Raw genomic sequence first — 21,350 nt, forward strand, 5'->3', positions numbered from 1 at the left:
TTCCTCTGAAATGTATTGCAGTAAAAGTACAAAGTAGCATAAAACAGAGATACCCAAGTAAAGTAAAGTAAAGTAAAGTAAAGAAAACCAACTGCAATAAAAAAAAACCCATAAAAAACCATGTTTTACCTTAAATTCAGTTTCCAGAATGAGTTCAAGTTAAATCTCAAAAAACAGGTGATTCAGCAGTCAAACTCGCCTCTCAGTGTGAAAATGTTCAGTATCTGTTCTCAACAAACTATCTTGAGATTTCATGTTCCTGTTTCTCTGCCAGTTTGTGTCTGATGGACAGTTTAGCTTTAGGTGAGAGCGCCATCAAGAGGAAAAGTGTGTTTACCTGCAGCGCTCGCATTGTGGTACAGTGGTACTTCAGTAAATGTACTGCTGTTGCTTCAATAAACGAGTATTTAATATGTGGATGCTTTTAGTATCATTATAGAAAATTACAATCACACGTAGGAGGAATGAAGCACGATCAGTGTAATTAATTATATCTGTTTAATTAATTAAGAAAAGTCTGTTAGTCTAGTAGTTCATGAAAAGAGTTAATGCTACTTTGCTAATCCAGTATTAAACATATTTTGTGTATTTTACATGTGTAAAAATTAACAAGTTTATGTTATATTATCAAATATGATATTGGATTATTATTTCTGATTTATCGTCATGTAAGGAGTGTTTTGTAAAGTGCAGCTAATTTGAGCTGTTTTATATGCTGTTGAATAGTTTAACTCTTTAATTTAACACTTGTTAATGTGTAATATCGTTTTAAAGATGATCACATATTTTGTATGTAAAATCTGAATCTACAAAGTAACGATAAATAAATGTAGTGGAGTGAATAGTATAATACTTGTCTCTGAAATGTAGTGCAGTAGAAGTATAAAGTAGTTTAAAATGGTAATACTCAAGTAAACTACAATACAATAGTACAATACTGGAGTAAACCAACATATATTCAGCTCCCTTCACTTTATGCACTTAATTGTGTTGTAGATTTTATTTTAAATGGATTAAATTTACCTTTTTGGAAATTAGTCTGCTCACAAAAACTGATGTTTTCAGAAAATCAAAGACTGAAATCTTTAATTTACAAGCTTTGTGCACCTGCGTTTAGACCAGCTGGGTTTTAAAATACCATCAGTGTGAACTTTCCAACATTGTCCAAATTTGCCCAAAATATAAAACAAGCTTGTCGTAATTACCTCTAACTAAATGTAGCGTTTTCCTTTTCCCCCAAATACTGTAAAATTAGTTGTTGCACACAAAAACAAGACAGAAATGTAGTAAAACTTTTATTCATTTTTTCCAAGTCAAAAAACAAACAGAACAAAGATACAGAGAATGAGATAATGAATTGATTTCTATACAGTGGCAATTTTAAGTTAAACCTTCCTTTGCCCAGACACGTGAAGTCTTCCTCAGCTTGAAAACCCTGTCTCGCCCTCGGACGCACACACTGACCGCACACGCGTACACACACTCAAGACATTCATACCAACCTGGGAGTCCTGATTGTCTTGAATTGACTGGACAGCGCACAGTTAAGACAAGAGGATTGGATGCAACCGAAGTGGACAAAATATCACAATATCTGGGGGCTTTAAGTCCACCACAATATTTACTGAAGTGCAAATCCCAAACCTGCTTCATCTCAAAAGGCCAGAAGATGGCAGTCTGTTCAATTCAAGACCATTTCGGAAGCGACATTTGTTTCACAAAAAATCTCGACAAATAGTTTGAACATTTTCAGAACATAACCCAAAAGATTACCGGTGGTATTTTTTAATCCAATCAGGACTCCCAGTCAGATCCAACACACCCCGCCCTCCCCCCCTCCCCATGATTCCCATAGTCACAGGTACATACACTGGTAGAAAAAAAAAAAGAAACACTGATTTCAGAAATGAGGATCACTTGTGGATGAAGAAGGGAGGAGGGAGGAGACCCAGCTAGTCCAAGAATTTTGAAAAAACTGTGTCGAATGATCAAATGGAACGAGGAGAGAAAAACATGTTTCCATTGTCATCATCAGGCGGACAGACGGTTCCCTAAAATCAGTCCAACTAGGTAGAGTCATGTCAGAAAGCACCCATACTCAAAACAAAGTTCACACTAATGTAGTGGGTAAGATTATTATTATTATTATTTTTTAAATCGAGAGGCCAAAAGTGCTGTTTCTTTGGACAATCTCTGTTTAAAAGAAAATGAAAAAAGGTCACCAGGAGGACAAATGTTGCCCTCTAGCGTCCCGAGAAGTGAAAACCTTAAAACTGAGCGCTGAACTTTTTTTTTTTTTTTTTTTCTTCTTTCTTTTTTTTTGCCCTTTAACCGAAGCGACGTCACGACCTGGTGACAGCGTGCAACACTTTGTACAAATGTTAGTAAAAAGAGCAGTGGTCGCCGCGGCAACTCTGCTCAGACTGTTGGGAAGAACGAGGGCGACTAAAGAAAAAGAAAAACCAAAAAAAAAAAAAAACCCAACACTCCCCTCCGTCCCCCGACTCTTCATCCACAGTATCTGAACATGAGCCTCCTGCAAACAGGTTTACAAAGTCACCAAAAGCAAAACGAGAAAAAAAAGCAAAAAAAAAAAAAAAATTCTTAATTTTCCTCTATTCATATTCACACAGAATAGTAGTTTTCTTAAATAAATTGAATAGTCCAAATAAAGTGAAAACCTGCGTACATGTCAGCTATCAGAAATGGGACGAAGTGGGAGGGATTTGAAAAAAAAAAAAAAAAAAAATCAACCTAAAGCTTGATTAAAATGTATTAACATGTGCTACTCATGCAAACAATGACAAAAGCAGCAACGCCAAACTAGTATCCCTCGTCCACGTGCGCCCCATTTCTTCCTAGAATCAAAAATTAAAGACAGAATAATCATTCTGACAGTATTTTTTTTTCATATAAATCTTTAAATTCCCAGTGTCGAGGGAAGAATATTATCTGGAAAAGTGTTTTTTCTTTTTTTTTTTTTTTTTTTTTTTTTTTTTTTGCTTTTGATGCACAAGTCTCCAAAATGGTAGAGGACAAGAGGGTGCTGGTGGGTGTTTATCATGACATCTTTCAGGTTTGTCTTTGGGGTGTGAAGGAGGAAAGTAGGGGAGGGCGATGGGTACGTACACTTATGTAGTTAAATGATGTTCGGAGTGAAATTTCTTCTCCCCCTGCAAACCAGTTTCTCTCTCTCCTATCCTCTGTGTGTGTGTGTGTGTGTGTGTGTGTGTGTGTGTGTGTGTGTGTGTGTGTGTGTGTGTGTGTGTGTGTGTGTGTTTTTCCGCTCGTCATCCGGCTTGTCTTCGTCCACTATAGCGCAGACGATCTGAGCTAATCTTCTAAAATACGACAAACACTTCAGCTTCTCTCATCCACAAAAGACAGCCAACAACTGTACTTTTCACGAAAGCGGCGAGAGATCTAACAAGATACACCTTGGTGAAATATGCGGTAAACAAAGTCTAAACCATTTAACTCCTCCGTTTTCTTTAGAGCTTATGCTTTAGCGATTTACAATCCACTTTTCGAAAAAGGCTTTTGGCAATATGTACGCTCTCCAAAAAACAGCTATACACCCAACGTTTAGATTGAGAACAAGAGAGAGACTGGATGCAGTACACTATAAAGTTAAAAAGGGACTTTTTTTTCTCCTCCCCTTATGTGTTCACCACATCTTCCTCTCCTTTTCATTCCCTCTTGGGATTTGCAGTTTTGCTTCGACACCCCGTGTGGAAATTAAAAAACTATTTCAAAAGGCAGCCTTTTTTTTTCTCTCTCCTTCAGGCAAAGCAGTTCCAGTCTTTCACATAATAGTTTTAACTATTTCTCAGGGTAAAAGGGGGCAACTCCCTCAGATGGTCAAGACTGAAAGGTAGGGGGGAGGGGCAGTTACAGAGGTCCCAAAGTGGAGATTTCCCCCAAAGAAATAAGAAAAATAATCACAAATGGGACCCCTGTGGCTAAGAGCCGCCACCTCCGGCTGTCCTTCAGTCGTCCCCATGAGGTGACGGGGTTTCTGTGGGCGCCTTCCTCAGCTTCCTCCCCTTCTTCTCTGCCGCTCATCAGTTGTTCTCCTCGTCGCTGTCGTCGGGACTGATGGCCGGGCTGTAGGTGGGCGAGGTGGGACTGTATCCGGGGGAGGTGGGGCTGTACGTGGAGCCTTTAGGACTAGTTGGCGAGTACGTAGGGGATGTGGGTGAGTACTTGGGTGAGGTTGGGGAGTAAGTCGGGGAGGTTGGGGAGTATTTGGGGCTGGTGGGGGTGTAGGTCGGGGAGGTAGGGGAGTAGGTAGGGGAAGTGGGGCTGTATTTGGGGGTGGTTGGGGAGTAGGTGGGGGAGGTGGGGGAGTACTTCGGCGACGTCGGGGAGTACTTTGGCGAGGTGGGCGAGTATTTGGGAGAGGTTGGGGTGTACTCTGGGGAGCTGGGGCTGTATGAGGGTGAGGTCGGGGTGTATTTGGGCGAGGTGGGGGAGTAGGAGGGGGAGCTGGGGCTGTACGAGGGGGAGGTGGGTGTGTAAGTGGGCGACTGCGGGGTGTAACGCGGGCTGGAGGGCGAGTAGGATGGCGAGGTCGGGGAGTATGAGGGAGAGGTGGGGGAGTAGTTTGGGCTGGTCGGGGTGTAGTTGGGGGAGGTCGGGGAGTAAGAGGGTGATGTGGGAGAGTAGGAGGGGGAGGTGGGGGAGTAGCTGGGTGAGGTGGGGGTGTAGTTCGGCGACGTGGGGCTGTAGCTCGGGCTTGTCGGCGAGTAAGAAGGAGAGGTGGGGGAGTAAGAGGGGGAGGTGGGAGAGTAGGATGGAGACGTCGGCGAGTAAGAGGGAGAGGTGGGTGAGTAAGAGGGAGAAGTGGGTGAGTAGCTGGGTGAGGTCGGGCTGTAGCTGGGCGACGTGGGGCTGTAGCTGGGCGAGGTGGGGGAGTAGGAAGGGGAGGTGGGGGAGTAAGATGGGGAGGTGGGGGAGTATGAAGGAGACGTTGGGGAGTAAGACGGAGATGTGGGAGAGTAGGAGGGGGAGGTCGGGGAGTAGCTGGGCGAGGTGGGAGAGTAAGAGGGAGATGTCGGGCTGTAGTTGGGGCTGGTGGGGGAGTAGGAAGGAGAAGTGGGGGAGTAGGAGGGAGATGTCGGGGAGTAGCCCGGGCTCTGAGGGGTGTAGCCGCCGGGGGAGCGAGGCTCGTAGGCGGGTGAGGTGGGTGAGTAGTTGGGTGACATGGCTCCACCTGAAGAGGAAAACAGAAAAAGTCATCAATTACTGAAGTGAAGTCTGGTTTATTCGCTCATAAAGAATCATTCAGACTAAATAAATTAGACATAAAGTAAAAATCTATTAAATATTTCACTCTAGATGAATGAAACACCTCAAGACTCTGCTACAAAATTCCCAAGAATCACACAAAACTTGAGTTGAAGATAACGGATTATGGAATTTGTCAGTAAAAAAGTAACTTTATCCATTAGTATAATTAGAAAAGTCTGTTGTTTTGGTCACTTTTCATAATAAATGAAATAACCTTTTCAAATCCTTGCACCATCGACTCCTTAATATCTAAATCTTCAGTTTTCAAATTTTTCAATAATATATAGTGGTTTGAAATTAAAGTTTTAAAACTCTTACATCCTCTATATTGTTCTACAGAACATGCATAAGAAAGACTAACCTTTTCTTCTATCTTGCATAATGTACACATATTTCTAATATTGTTCTATGTACTATTTAGGTTGAGGTAATTAATAAGCTTCTTTTGGAACTTTCCCCCCAACTTTGCTCAGTACTTTCCATTGAATTTCCACTTTTTTGTACTTGGTTTGATTTGAAGTCCACATCACCTAATTTAGTTGATAATTATTAGGATTTTTTTTCCTAACAAACTGTAACCTAAAAGAGATATTTCTGTAGTGTCTAACCTGGAGATGGGATGTACGGGCTGGCAGGCCCTGGAGATCCTGGAGACCCAGGAGTGGGGGACCAGGCCGGGGAGTAGCCCGGAGAGAAGCCACTCGCATCTGAAGCTGCACTCGGGGAGAAACCTGCTGCTCCAGGTGTCATGCCGCTTCCTGAAGGATGACAAAAAAAACAAGCCGAAAGTCAGTGGAAGGAATTAAATAAAGTAAAAGGAGGAGAGCTGTTCGACCTGAGCGCGCACTCACCGACACTGGGGGACCACGCGCCGTAGGCCGGTGTCGCTCCTGTGTTCCACGGGGTCATGGCGGGGGACATACCGCTCATAGGACTTGGAACAGTGCCGAAGAACATTCCAGTGGCTGGAAAAAGGAAAGATAGAGATAATTAACATCATAGCTTTTAATGAATTTGTGATACAAAAAAAGAGCTCTGCATTAATTCCCTCAAATATTTCTCCACTTACGTCCAGCCACGCTGATTCCAGGTATGTTCGTCGGGATCTCCATGCCGTATTTACACTTCTCCGCATCCAGCAGCAGGTCAAAGCAACCTGTTCCAGCTGGGGCGAGCTGGCCGAGCATGATGTTCTCAGACACACCCTTCATGGGGTCACTTTCACCGTGGGATGACGCCTCCATCAACACATCCACCTGGAGAAGAAATACAAGAAAGGTGGAGAATGGGGGGAAAAAAGGAAATCCGGTTATTCTACGTTCCATTTTTGTGCTTTACTTCAATGTCTTAAAGGGTTATGTGATTATCCTCTCACCGTCTCCTCAAAGGAACACTTCATGAGGGGTCCAGTGTCTTGACGGTTGATGCCGTGACGTGTGATGGCCATCAGGTGACCGCGGCAAGTCATGGTGTCGCAAAGCAGAGCCAAGTGACGGTAGTTGACGTAGGAACCGTCGAAGGAGATGACGTGGTACAACTCCCTCTCTAGAGCCTTTCGCACAGCCTCAATTCCCAACACCTACGTAAGATGAACGAGAAGGACGAGGTTAGAAGAAATACTGTGATTCATGCTGTTCATCACAAACCATCGGAATTATTTCATACCGTGAAGATCTCCACGATGTCGTTGGAGGTGGTCCTGACGGGGTCAACGTCCTTCTCGCTGAGGACCCTCATGAGGCTCACTCCGTCAGTCTCAAGGATCCACTCCTGGAGGGCCTTGAACTCACCGTCCTCTGTGATGATGATCTTCTTCTTATTGTCCGTCTGGGGCAAGTGCATGTACACCTGGAGGAGAGGAGATCGACCTTTGACTTATCCATTTGTTACCGACGATTATGTTTCGGATGAAATCAGTAACGGTCCTGTAGGGGAACTATAATACTGGTGTGTGTCCACTCGTGTTACCTTGCTGATCTGCTCTATGCCTTGCAGGGTCATGTCTGTCAGCATGTTGGACTCGATGCACCTCAGGAAAACGTCATCGTCCATTTTGTCCACCACCTCCTCATCCTAGCCGAGAAAAACGTACAGTTATTTATTATTAATGTGAAAATTGACTACAGTGAGTTTATGTTATTGATTGTAATATTACTATTCACCTCTTGGAACTTGTTCTCGTCGCTGTTCATGATTCTGATTCGCAGAACGAGCTTCTCAGCGTTGTCGTCATTGAAGATACAGTTCAGATCATCTCCAAAACCTTGCAGAGAGAACAAAGGTGACGTTAAGGAAAAAGTGCATAGTTTCTGTCAATAGCACTAAAAAGAGAGTATGTGTGCACAACCGACCTGCGTTGATCTTCTCCGCAATCTGCTCCATAGTTAGCTTACGATCGGTCATGTGTTTACGATCGAGCTCGATGCGCAGCAGCCACGGGGAAATGCGAGTCACATCGAAGTCAGGCATCTCATAGTAGACGTTCACCCACTCCTGGTCCTCGGCCACCACCGTGTTCTGGGGGTTGGGGTCGTAGTAGATGGCGGTGTTGGCTGTCACCTGACAGAAAAGGGTTTTTTTTTAGTGATTCCTTTCAGATTAGGATACATTTTGGTCTTTATGAGTTACTGCATTGGGAAAAATCGAATAAATACCTTTCGCAGCGTGGTGTGCTCCAGTCGACAGAGGATGTCCTTGGCCCTCTCGGCGTCACGAGCTGCCTGACCCAGCAGGAAAACAGTCAGCGAGGGGGTCTTTGGCCTCTTGGAGATGTTGATCAACTCCTTGAGACGGGGCACACCAAGTGTTACGTTCTTGGCAGACACACCAGCGTAGTGGAAAGTGTTCAGGGTCATCTGGGTGGCTGGCTCTCCCAGCGACTGAGCAGCCAAAGCGCCAACCATTTCACCTGGGTGAGCCTGGGAAAAGAGCAGGAAGTGTGAGACTAACATGAAAAACAGATCTTATCTTGGAAAATTAATGGGAGCAATCTGACCACACACATTAATATGCAAAGCTTACAATGGACTGGTTGAACTTGGTCTCAATCTCTCCCAGCAGCCAGTCGAAAGCCTCTGTCGAAAGGCGGAACTCCTCGGTCATACGTTTTGAGCAGAGCGTGGAGCGCAGGTGGATGTTGAAGAGCAGAGTGGCGTTCTGCTGGGCCTGTCTGCTCAGGGGGTCGTCACCGTTCACGATCACCAGCTTCTTACTCAGCTCGTGAACACCTGAGGAGCCAGACAGATACCCAAACGATTACTATTTATGCAGAGTTTCTGATTTATTGAGATTCATTAGGCTTCATGTAAGTACAGTATATAATATCTAAATAAAATCCAAAACAACATGCAAAATTTTACAGAAATTCACTGTTTTATGAAACCTAAGTCTCAAAGTCTCCCAGATAATATTTTATATTGCTGTCATTGTGTTATCCTCATGAAACTGATGTTGTAAGTGATCATTTCTGCTCACTATAAAAGATTTTCACTAGGACTCAGACTGCTCTACTTGTTATATAACGGGTGTGGATTCACCTTCACCAGGCGGCTTTAAAGAGCTTTAGAGAGCACCAGAGGCCAGGCCACGAACTCTTGGCTATAATTCTACAGTACAGTTTGTCCACAGGGTTCAACAAAATCCTCTGACTAAGAATACGGTTGGAGGAGATTGGTTGAGTGGCGACTTCGCCGAGTTCACAGTGGTGAGGTATGTTGATTTTTTAGCTTACCTTCAACCACCCTTAGAGGATTGAGGTCTGTCGGGGTTCGAGTGTTGATGCGGAAGATCTTCTGAGCGTTCCAGATCATTCTGGCCAAGTTGCACGGCAGCACCACCTGCAATCATTGTGATACATGAGTAATTTTGTTTGTAAGAAGCAGAAGAAGACACGTTTTTAAAAGCAGAGATGGTGTCTGGTGGATGTGACCACACACACACCTTACTGTCCCCGGTGGGGAAGATGGCTCGGAGGATCTCTCTGTCCTCCCTCATCTTCTCAAACTCCTTCTCCAAGGCACCCTGCACGTGAGCGTTGGTCAGCACGTCTTTTACCACGTCTTCCTGCAGCGTTCGCCTCAACGCTCGCTCATTGGTGCAGTCGAATTTAAACCTGAACAGGTTAGTCGAGAGGATGAGACGACATTTAAGTCGCTGATTCTAGTAAATTAACCGCTATTGTTTAACCACAGTGTTTGGTGCTTGAACTCTGTTGTGACGGTCACACATTTATAATAGGGACTGGAAAGCAGATCAAGCTTAATAAATTTGACATCAATACTAATTATCTCAATAAATGAAGGTTCGTTTGGCTACAATGTGCTTACAGCCAAATATCATTAAGCTCAGAAACTACTCATAGTCATTAACACATTTTTAGGAAATACAACGCCTCATTTCTCCAATTGATTAGATACATGATGTGTCTCTTACTTCTTTTCAAAGGCCTTGTGTGAGGGTTTGACTGTTGCCAGGTTTTGGAACTCGACGTTCTCTCCTGCCAGGCCGTCCTCGCCGTAGCGCAGCTGGACCACCTGGTTGATGGAGTTACGGACCGTGCCGTCGTACTTCACCATTACAGACTCCATAGACTTGATGAGACGACGCTGGATGTAACCGGTCTCAGCAGTCTTGACAGCTGTGTCGATAAGACCTTCTCTGCCTCCCATGGCGTGGAAGAAGAACTCTGTTGGTGTCAGGCCAGCCAGGTAGGAGTTCTCTACAAAGCCTCTGCTCTCAGGACCGTAATCATCCTTGATGAAGTGAGGCAGTGTGCGGTGTTTGAAGCCGAAGGGGATTCGCTTACCCTCAACGTTCTGCTGCCCCACCACAGCAATAACCTGAATGAGGAGTGAAGAACAGAGGTAAAGGGATGTTAGCGTCAAGATAATCAATCCTCATTCATCTATTGTGAGGTAACGATAGCTAGATGGACTCTGGTACCTGTGAGATGTTAATCTTTGAGCCCTTAGAACCAGCCACCACCATGGATTTGAAGTTGTTGTACTCTGACAGAGACTTCTGGGCAGAGGATCCTGTTTTGTCACGGGCATCGTTCAGGATACGATTCACCTGGTTCTCAAAGGTCTGCCTCAGTGTGTTACCGGGGGTCGGCTCCAGCTCGTTGTTGTGGGCTTTCTCAATGACCTGATGAATAGAAGGTAACATTAGAAGGTACATTTTCTATACTATATATCCCCTGAAAAATGAGTAAAACTTGGAAATAACTTAATGTGAGTTCATCTGTGAGCTTGTGAGATGTTGGCGACTACGCTAATACTTTATACTTACTTCTATCACATCCTGTTTGGCTTTCTTGATGGTATTCTGGATGTCAAGGTAAGTCTTTGCATCAGCGATGGAGTCACCGATACCAATGGAATGACCTGAAGAAAATATCAAAATGGTAAATATCAAACATGACATGAAATAGAATTATAGCTCATAACACTTTGTACTAAATTCAGGAAAACTACTAAACTGTTGCCTTAAGTTTATCATTCAGTACTACCAGAATATATAAAATATCTTACCTTCAATGAGCAGCCAGTTGTTGACCACAGTCTGAATGTTGGAGTAGAAGAGCCTGGTGATGTCATGACCCATCTCCAGGTAGGAAATGTGGACAAGGGAGCCAGCTGAGGTTCCCAGAGACTTCTTACACAAGATGCCCATGATCAACTCACCGTTCTCCACTATAACCTACGTGAGGGAGTTGAAATGTGAGTTGCAATGTATTCAATATTCATTCTTTAATCTAAAAATAATTAGTCTGGGCTTTGTACCTTTGTGTCTCCGGGTGAGATGTGTTTGTAAGGGCCGCTGTCCTCATCGTCGGGGTGGGTGCTGTGCGTTCGGATGACATTGATGTGTCCAGGAATGATGAGGCTGAAAATCTGCTTGCCTGTCCACAGAGGACGGGGCTTGAGGATGGCTGGCTGAGGCATTTTCCCATCCCAGGTGGAGAGGAACATGAGGAGGTTCATCACTTCACCCTGTGGTGGAGAATGTGATGAAGTTTAACACAGAATACCTGAAAACTAAACACTCTACATTCATGTGTTTAATATTTAAGATGTCTTACCCTCTCTAAGAAGACGTCTCTTTTGGTGAATTTGCGCACAGCTGTGAGGGTGTCCTGCACGATTCCCATGACGGGCCTGTTGGACTGGGGGGTGACGATCATACGCGGCACCATGGCCAACTCCTGAATCTCTGCCCTCGTCTCGAGGGACTGAGGCAGGTGGAGGTTCATCTCGTCCCCGTCAAAGTCAGCATTGTATGGGGTGGTGACACTGGAGGGAGACGAGAGGATGGGACGTTAGAGCTGCTACACTATTACTGTCAGTTTAATTTTACAGTGACAGGAAAAAAATTTATACGAGCAAGCAAAGTCTGGTCTGATACCTGAGGTTGAGTCGAAATGTAGACCAGGGCAGAATTCGAACTCTGTGCCCCATCATGGACATTTTATGTAGTGTGGGCTGTCGGTTGAAGATGACGATGTCCCCATCACACATGTGTCTTTCCACCTAAATGAAGAATTAGGAATCAGTTTTAGTCATGATAATAACATTTTAAATAATCATTTCACAAAAGATATTCTTGTTTAAAACACATTGCTCTAAAGCTATTTATATATTTTTTCTAATCTTGCCTTGTAGCCAATCTGCAAATGAAGGTCACTTGGTTTGGGGTGAAATCGCAGGTCAATTCTGTCTCCATTGTCACGGATGATGTATTTGGCTCCGGGATACTGGCTGTTGCCTCTTCGCACGAGCTCTTGCAATCTAATAAATCATCAGAGTGAATTAGCTGACATCAAATTTGATACAAATGGTTTTCGCTTACAGCTTTCTACACTTCACATTAAGTGTAGAATCATCCAATTTCTCTGTTGTACCTGTCAATGTTAAAGGGTGTGACGATTTCTGGGAAGGTCATATTGGCCGCGATGGATCGTGGTACGCCCACTTGGTCGATCTGTAGGTTGGGGTCTGGGGTGATGACAGTTCGGGCAGAGAAGTCCACACGCTTTCCCATCAGGTTACCTCGGACTCGCCCTTCCTTCCCCTTTAGACGCTGTTTTATGGATTTGAGAGGGCGGCCAGACTTTTGCATTGCCTGGGAAAAAAGGGAACATTGATTGGAATTTAAGCATCATAAAAATATATTTGACAGAATTGATATGTATGTATTTGTATTGTTAAAGCAAAATTATATGCTAGGCAGAAATCTAACCAGTGACAGGTGTTAAAATTGCCTTTTCTTATTAATCATACATATAAGGCATCATTAACACACCCTTGGCAGGCCTGGCAATTCATTGTCCACCATGGTGGCTACATGAAACTGAAGCAGTTTGACGTCCTCCGCTATGACGTGAGCTGCTGCACCGCTCTGCTCGTTTCTTCTCAGTTGGTTGTTGATCTTGACAATGTCAGCCAGTTTGTGGGTCAAGTCATCCTTTAAAAAACAGAAGTAAATGATGATTTCAGGTATAGATCTCATTTTTAAACAATTGAGAGCAAACTACGTAGCTTCACAACACAACTAAACATTCAGTCTGGAGTCATATTATCTTACCTGGTTACGAGCAGAGCCCTGCATGACTACAGCAGGTCTGACAGCCAGCGGAGGCACAGGCAACACAGTTACAATCATCCATTCTGGCCGGGCAAACTTGGGGTCCATGCCCAAGATGATGTCCTCTTCATCAGAGATACGTTTGAAGATCTCATGCACACGCTCAGGACTCAGCAGGATTTTCTTCTCCTGAGAATCCTCATTAACGTGCTTCCACTCGGCGTACAGCTCCAGGCCAGAGCGTCTGATACGTGGCTGGTAGCGCCCACAACCGCCGTGGCCCTGCGTAAGTGACAAAGTGGGATATAAAATCAACAGTGTGAAATTGTAAAACAGAAGAATTATTTCACACTTGGTGTTGAATGAGAACTGAGCAGTGTTGTGAATGATGAGAGCTGAAATGCTCAAAAATTAGAACAAAAAAATACCAAATACCTTCTCCTTGGTAATGTCCTCCTCTGTCTCCTGCTGCTCCATGCCGAATTTGTTGTCCATCTCCTCTCCTCCTTCACAGATATTTTTTCCTTTGCACAGCTCGTACACATGTGTCAAACGTTTCCTGGGCTGCCCTTTAGATTTTACCAGGATGTCTTTGATCTTTGGATTGTTCTGGAGGTGACAGCAACGGCAGCAAATTAAGCACCAAAAGTGCAAAGAGACAAGACTGATATCACAGGTTTTCATCATCATGTAATGTGCTAAACACACTTACCGAATCCACTAATAGTTTGGAGCAAAAGAAGCAGACACACCGTAGAACCTTCATTATCTTTGTTACGAAGCCAACGTGGAAGACTGGCTTTGCCAGTTCTATGTGCCCAAAGTGTCCTGGGCACTCTGTCATGTTGCCTGAGGGACGAACAGCCATATAAATGACATTAAGTCATGACATGAGATAACTCAACTAATCAATAATACATTTTAATATTAAATGTTGACATAACTTCGTACCTGCACATGTTTGACATCTTCCACTTCGTTCTATGACCCCTTGTCTTGGGTCCATAAGGCCACCAAGTTTAGGACGCCCACCTTCTGTTGTTTCGGGGTATTTGATTCCCCCTTCTGTAACTGACATCCGTTTCTAAGGAGATAACAATTGTATATGTAAGTTGATGCTACAGTTAACAGCCATTGATCATCTAGTATCAGTGATAGAGTATATATTTTCCATAAATCGTTTTAAATGCTAGTGCTACATTTCCATAACCAATCATCCACATCAGTGTCATTATCTAAATTTCTGCAAACCATAATCCATCAACCAATTCTAAAAATATGAAGACAGAGTTGTAAATAAGTGTAGACAAATTAAAATGTCCAACAGTAACGATGTGCCGCTAAAATCTAATTTAACTTCTAATCAGACACATAAAGTTTAGGCTCGATAACATAAACGTCTATAATTCCTACACTATCAACCCCGAGATAAAGAAAACATGCATATCTGACTTTATTGAAATTACCTTTTATTGATTTATTGTATCAGAAAACACACCAATGCGTACAATCGTGGTAAAAACCAAACAAGCAGTATACATAACGATTAGCTATAAAGTAACTAAACCAAGATTTCTACTTACTGATGGGCTTACAAGGTACATTGCGTGAATAAAAAGGGGGTTTAATTCATGTGATAGCCTGTTGATAATGTTGTGCTTTAAGTTTTTCAAACTTCCTGCAACATGCTAGTTAGCTCAAGCTCCACCAGCCTGACACAGCTAGGCTAGGCTAGGCTAGGCTAACAGCGAGCATTTTTCATTGTAAACAGAACCGTGTCTTTGCCACATATGTCAAACTACAAGATTAGTCGAGAAACTATAAGAGTTGTGTGTGTGTGTGAATTAATTAAAAAATCCCCATATCCCCCCCAAAAGAAAACCTACAAGCTCATCTGGGCTGATGATGCCGAACTGAACTCTCTTGATCGTGCGCAATGGGCATGCGCTGTCGCCGGAGGGCGGTCCGTGCATCCTGTCTATTCAAAGAGACGCGTCCTTCCTCGGCACGCCGCTTTGTGAGCAGGAACAGCCTTTAAAATAGTCACCACGACTCTGGTCAGGCCGCCAACGGTGACCGGAAAGTCTCCGAAGGCGATATCCCAGGGTACCTCTGTTGTCGGTTGCCTTTAAAACCAAATTATTTATGTTTTGGTCCTAAATACGCTGGCCACCAACAGCTCCCTTCCCTTTTCCTGATCTACACTCTGGAGCGCTGTGAGCGCTTCTGAGCGTGGAACCAGCCAACGCTTGCTTATATAGACTGAGTGCCTGCTACGGGGTCGACGACCCAAAAATGCAGGGGCGGACTCTTCGGAAGGTGGGACATGGATCTCTGTAGTAAAACGCTCATTGGCCATTCAAGACAGTTTCATGAATAAATAATTATATCTCACGCACAGCCAATGAGAGAGCACGTTTATCTTGTCGACGAATCAAAACTAAAGGCGGGCGTTGATTTAATCAAAACTCATTCCTATTGGCTTTATTAAAACAGAGTGGGTGGTGCCGCGTATGTTTTGCATGTAATGTTTAAATATTCAATCAAACTGCTCTCGATTCGTCCGCTTTCTCATTAGTATTAACTAGTAGAAAGGGGACGACCAATGGCAACGAAGATATGGACCTTCTTAGAATAATTTCAACAAAACCCGCCCTTTTTCCGACATTTGCCGAGTGTGGCCGATGTGAGATTCTTCCCTCAGAGCAAAAATAAAAAAAATCTCTGTCCTCCCGTTCGTCTCGCTGTGGATCAGCCTGGGCTCTAAGAAAAGAGGCTCAGGGCTTGAGGCCTGTTAAGATCTTTGATGAAACAGATGAAAACTGTCGAAATACATGAGATTTTCACATCGAAACATTTTATAAAGGATTATTTTCCGAGCTTTTTTAGATAAACGTCGACTTCTCGGTTCTCCATCCTCTGCATTTTTTGGATCCCCGGGACTTTGTTGCAAGCCTCGGACTCGCCTACGAGTTGTGGCCGACCAGCGGACTGGATATCCCGCACGCTGTATAGGAAAGTCTGGGGAAAGCCTTGAGTGTTGCCTGAACGTTTGTTTTTCAACTGTTTTTGATATTTTTTACATCTACATTTTCTTTGTGTAATTTCATATCGTATTGTATTGCTCAATTGTTGTTACGTGTTTAATATTTTTATGAAAATGTGACGCTTTGTGGTAGGCCACGTTTCGAAAGCGGTCCGAAATATGTAGTTTTTGGCGGTTAGCGTTAACTGACATTATCTCGCTGTTTAAATCATTGGCTACTCACTTGAATCACTCAAAAATGTAAGTATTAACAAGTCAACACGCCAGCTGATGATATTATTAATACTTTAGTTAAGGTTTCGCTTTCTTAGCAATACAGCTAGTGATTTTGGTTAACGTTAGCGTAAGATAGGACCGGGTTACTTTGCCAAAAATGACGGTATGTCTCCTCATTTTTGCCAGTTATTATAGCTAAGTAAGCCCGCTAGCTTTTTCCTTGTTATTTTACAGATATCTACATAATTATTGTGTATAGCGGATGTATCCTTGAGAGCAGTAATTTGTATAAGTGCTGTTTCGCTCAGAAGATGCTAAGGTTAGTAGCCTGGTGATTTAGCCTTGCAGGACAAAACGTTCAACTAGCTACCTGAAAGTTAATTATTAGCTAATTAAATCACCTGGTTTTGGAAGCCTTTTTTATCTTACTGTTAAGGCTGTAGTGTGATATAACGTTACATTGAGGACTATAATAAAGGCTATTGTAACTAGCATAGTTGGACGCTATTAGCGCTCAACATGGCGGTCTTTGACGATATGCTTCTTGTTGTGAAGAAAGATGGAGGCTGCAATATTCTTGTTGGATAACTTAACCGGCCAACTAGCTGCGCATTTCCATAAATATCGAGCTTGTGGTTAAAAATAATGAACGGCACTGTGATTTTCTTCCTCCCGATGTTTTAAATTTATCAAACACAACGTGATAGGATTCAAAGTGGCGACGCTGCTGGGAAGTTTGTTGGCCTGTATTTCAGTCGTCTTGACTCCTCGTCGGTGTCGAGAGTTGAAGCCATTTTGCTATCTAACTACGTGCATATTAGTGTGTTTTTTGGTGAGATAAGCTTCCTATTTATCCTATAAGATGATATAAACAGATGGTTTTACACTGATTATGATCATATTAGCTGTATATCACCCCTTTTTATTGTCTCTTTTGGTTAGTTAAAGTTGAGGTGATATTAGTTTAAGTATTAATCTTGTTTTCAGAGACAAGGAAATGCTATTAGCTTGTTACACAATAGATTTATCGGGTTAGCTCCTGTTAGTTGTACCCAAGTGACGTTTAATGATGGTTAATGTCTGTAAGCTAAACATTAATGTTACACTGTCAATGTAGGGTCCTTTGAGAGGCATAAATTCCCATTGTCCTGTTCAAGCAGTGTTGTGGCATTTGAATAAGGTGCAGATGACCTTTTTTAAGCAATTTGTGTAAATACAGTATTTAAAAAAAAAAAAGGGATGTGGAAGTGAATGTTAGTGGGTGACCCATCTCTCAGTATCTCAGTGCTTTGATTGCATAATGTCAGTCTGTTATGTTTATGCCATGTAATGACTCAGTAACAACATTTTGTAAGTTTTACTTTTTTTTTTTTTTTTACTGTTTTTTTTTTTTTTTTTTAATTAAATAAAGACACTGAATCAATATGTTGGACTGTGGGATTGTTTTATTCATTGGGATTTAAATCATGTGTCATTTTTATCATACTGAAATTCATGTCAGTACATGTCAATCATGATAAAACTGCTGATAGGCACAGTTTAAGAGTTTCTGTGCTGTTACCAGCATGAACATGCTTCTTTGCCAACATCTCTTGTTGCCAGGTCCAGCAGACGAAAGCATCAGTCAAGCTCAGACGCCAGGATAGATGCCACATCTGCAGTATCCTTATGGAGGCAAACCATGTTCTGAACTTGAGAAAAAAAAGCTACATGTACGCCAGGTTTTAAATGTGTTGAAGAATGAGACAGTAAATCACTTTGTTCACCATGTGCCATGTAATACCATGACTATACAAAGGATTCATTATTGACCAGTTGGCTCCCTCCTCTGGCTCATATTGAGAATGATCAGCATTGCAAAGACATTGCACAACCACATTTTCAATGCGGAAGCAGGGTCCCAGCAGGCTGTGAAACGTGCTCCCTCTACTGCTGTAAGGAGGTCAGTACATTGAGGCCTGATGGTGTCAGGTACGTTGACTGGCAGTATTTCAAGTAAATGGCTAGACTGGTTGTGAAATGTGATTATTACAACACTATTCAGTTATTCACACAAACGTTAGTGTGATGAAAGAAGCGGTTATCTCCACTATATTTGAGAGAGGAATATATTACAAATTTATACTCTTCTACATTTATCTGACAGCTTAAGTTACTAACAACTTTGTGATTTTAGATATTACATTCAACACATTTCTAAAATATGATAATTTGTCATAGATCAACATAATTTATATAAAGTTGATTAAATTTCCTCTGCTTAACCAGCTACAACTGTAACATGATGCTTACACGTTAATACATCAATAATCATCCAATAATACTATAACACTAAGTACTTATAAGTATATTTGCTGGTATTAATTATCTACTTAGACTTGAGTAAAACTCTGAATGCAGTACTTTTAACTGTAATGTACAGTCTATTTACACTTTGGTATTGACACTTTTACTTAAGGAAAGCATCTGATTTCTTTTTCTATCACTGCATATTCACTACATAAACTTTATGTAATGAACAGCAAGAGCTTGAAAAGCCATAAAAAGTGTGAAAGCATGATGTCTAATTTCAAGGCTTTGAATACAGTTTAATAATTTAATGTATTAAATTCAGCCTCAGAGGTCTAACAAATAATGCAGTGCAGCCAACCGTTGTCTTACCCTCTGATAAGTATAATTTGCCTAAAAGTTCTGCTTTTTCAATTATGGTTTTGGTCATTATTTTCCATTATAATTAGCACTTTAAAAGCACTTAATCCACGTTGATGAAACTAGCAAGTACCTTGTGAACATCAGGTTTTTATGGATAACTGTTGATGGTTTTGGCAGGTGGATATTTACTACATCACGGGCAGGTGGCTAAAGCTTGTTGAAATGAGTTTGCTCTGTAAAAGGACCATCTGACAGGCATCACAGTGATGTATTTGTAAAAAGAGAAAAGTATTAGTTACATATTAGTCTCATTATTTCTGCTGTTGCATGTTCACTTATTGGGATTAAAATGCTTCACTTGCAATATGTGTTTGTCAACCAGAGGCATTCATTCCTGGAAGGGGTGAGGATTTGTGTATCTAGGGGGAGCTCTTGCCTGATGATGTCAGAGCCTCACTGTGTTTTCAGGGGTTGGTGGGGAATTAGGTGAGGAGGGGGGGGGAGGAGGAGGAGGTCTGTAGCACAATAAAGTAGGCAAATAAGGTGGGAGGGAGAGACAGTCGGACAGATGGAGCAGATTATTTATTTTTTCAATCTGGTTTATAATCAAAAAATAACAAAACTATAACAGGACTGTGGTTAATGTAGAAAACCTGCATCTTCTGTACATGTACCTGCACCTGAAGCACAATCCACTAAAAAAAAAAGATAGAATACGGCAACTTTTTCTCGAACAATTCAGTCACTGTTTGTGAGTACGGAGAACTTTCTCGAAAAAACTAAAAGCCAAACAAACATGTCCTTAAGCTGTGATCCTGTTATTTGGATAAAAACATGCCTGCTGACCATAAAATGGAGATTTTGTGGGCCTTAGAAAAGTCTGTGAATCAGATTCTGGGCACTTATTGCTGTAAAAAAAAAAAAAAAAAAAAACAATCTCGGTGTACAGTAACTGTTTTTGGTTCAGCGTCACAAAATACAAGCAACTTTTAGCACAGTAGTTTTCTAGTCATAACACACATTTGTAACTCTTGTGCCAAAATAGAAGTGAATCACTGATTATTACGTAAAGAAAGGGGGAGAAAAAAAAACACTTTTAAGCTGTATTTCCCTTTAAGTTATGCATCAGGATGTTGTTTTGTAATAAAAATGGGTGACGCAGGGTCGGAGGCATGCTCTCTGAGAGCCCATTGGAACGGGCCAGCCCATTTCTGTCCACAAGAGAATGTCCTGTTCTTTGGGTGTTTGTTTTGGCTAATGTCAGCCCCTGCCAAGCGTCTTCATCTTTCTTTTATCCTTCCTTTTATCATCCACACACCCTTTCAGACCTTCCAAACTCTCATCTACTGTGTTTTACACTGAATACTTTTCAGGCGGCTCATTAGCAGAAAATAGTCGGCAGAAGTAGGAATGTTATGTCAGCTGGAGTATATGACTCAGAGGATACTACTGGAGTTTTGAAAGAGATCTACGTTTTGTTAAGGTTCTTTTCAGCCTCTTCCTGGAACTATCTGGGTGCTAAATTAATTGCTCTTGATCCCACCTCGCGTTGCAATCGGCTTAGTGCTAATCTGGGGTTCTCACAGTGCAGCCAAGTCTGGTCCGGGCAACGCTGCAGCACGGAGCTGTCCACTGCTCTCTTCTCCCAAGGTTTTGACCTCTGGCGCTGTCTTTCATGCTCTCCTTTGCCATACAACCTATTTTTTCTCCCCCCCCCCCCCCCCCCCAACTATCAGTCCCCTCTTACTCATTGTTAAGCTTATTTTGTTCATTGTGAATAAATCTGGCCTACCTCTTTTTGTATTCACGTTGTTGCTTTTCCTCCCTCACAGAACCTTTTCCCTAATTGTCTGAACTTCGCTCTTAATACACTTGAGCCTTCTTCGTATTTTCACCGGCCCTCTCTTTAACTGTCTCTTCCTCCCTCCTTTGCTCCACTCCCTTCACCCCCCCCCCCCCCCCCCCCCCCCCCCACCCCCCCTCTCTGGCACACTAAGCCACAGAGACGGCTACATGCCTGCCTGCAGTGGGCTCTACCTCGGTACCCTACCACTCGCCCTGCCTCTTTTTCCTCTTTCTCACTTTTTTTTTTTGTGTTTAGTTTCTCTGTTGTTGTGTTTCCCCTCCCTGGCATTATGCCATTGCCTCTGACCATCTGCCTCACTTTCTGTTTTTTTCCCCTGTTCCCTTTTCACCGCTTTCCTTTTTCACTCTCCTTTGATGTCAGTGCAATTATAAGAGATTTATTTTTTTTTTATTTTTTTTTTGATCACAGGATAAGTTTACCTCATGCTGTCGTTGCTCAAAACCTCCTTTTATGATTTTTTTTTTTTTTTAATGCTTTCTTTTTGCAAAATTTGCTTCACATCCCTGTCTTTCCGGGAGGTTGTGATTGAAGTGTCTGCGTGCTATTTAAAGAGGCGTGCAGGGAAGCAGGGTTGTTTACAGTGCCCTCAAAATACAGGCTGTCTAGAAACAGGAAGTACCATCGCCCCGAAGCGCAGCAGCACACAGCGTCAGCCAACATGCAGCCACTTCCTCCTCCTCCTCCTCCTCCTCC

General features: G+C 42.6%; 2 protein-coding genes across 7 annotated transcripts in view; one reads left to right on the forward strand and one right to left on the reverse strand.

Moving 5' to 3' along the window:
- Positions 1-1,282: 1,282 nt before the first annotated feature.
- Positions 1,283-15,104, reverse strand: polr2a (RNA polymerase II subunit A). Its single transcript, XM_042401592.1, has 28 exons — positions 14,763-15,104; positions 13,828-13,960; positions 13,589-13,725; positions 13,312-13,485; positions 12,877-13,158; positions 12,595-12,756; positions 12,194-12,414; positions 11,948-12,080; positions 11,698-11,822; positions 11,375-11,585; positions 11,076-11,285; positions 10,824-10,992; positions 10,582-10,676; positions 10,234-10,437; positions 9,724-10,130; positions 9,232-9,403; positions 9,023-9,128; positions 8,314-8,519; positions 7,947-8,210; positions 7,644-7,851; positions 7,455-7,555; positions 7,261-7,365; positions 6,958-7,140; positions 6,668-6,871; positions 6,362-6,548; positions 6,144-6,257; positions 5,901-6,050; positions 1,283-5,215 (listed from the first exon to the last, which is right to left on the reverse strand). Exons 1-28 carry the CDS (start codon positions 14,847-14,849, stop codon positions 4,065-4,067), a joined length of 5,901 nt encoding a protein of 1,966 aa, XP_042257526.1. The 5' UTR covers positions 14,850-15,104; the 3' UTR covers positions 1,283-4,064.
- A 475-nt stretch (positions 15,105-15,579) lies between these two features.
- Positions 15,580-21,350, forward strand: part of zbtb4 (zinc finger and BTB domain containing 4) — a 20,435-nt gene continuing 14,664 nt past the window's right edge. Inside the window, exons 1-3 of one of the 6 annotated variants that reach the window (XM_042401593.1) lie at positions 15,580-16,162; positions 17,741-17,798; positions 17,937-18,109. In XM_042401593.1, the coding sequence (XP_042257527.1) occupies positions 16,161-16,162; positions 17,741-17,798; positions 17,937-18,109 (233 nt within the window). In that variant the 5' untranslated portion in view covers positions 15,580-16,160. Of the gene's footprint in view, positions 16,163-17,740; positions 18,110-21,350 lie in introns of those variants that run through there. The other 5 variants (XM_042401594.1, XM_042401599.1, XM_042401597.1 and 2 more) reach the window with 5 other exon arrangements.

This window comes from Thunnus maccoyii, chromosome 22, assembly GCF_910596095.1.
Source record: "Thunnus maccoyii chromosome 22, fThuMac1.1, whole genome shotgun sequence".
Lineage (NCBI taxonomy): Eukaryota > Metazoa > Chordata > Actinopteri > Scombriformes > Scombridae > Thunnus > Thunnus maccoyii.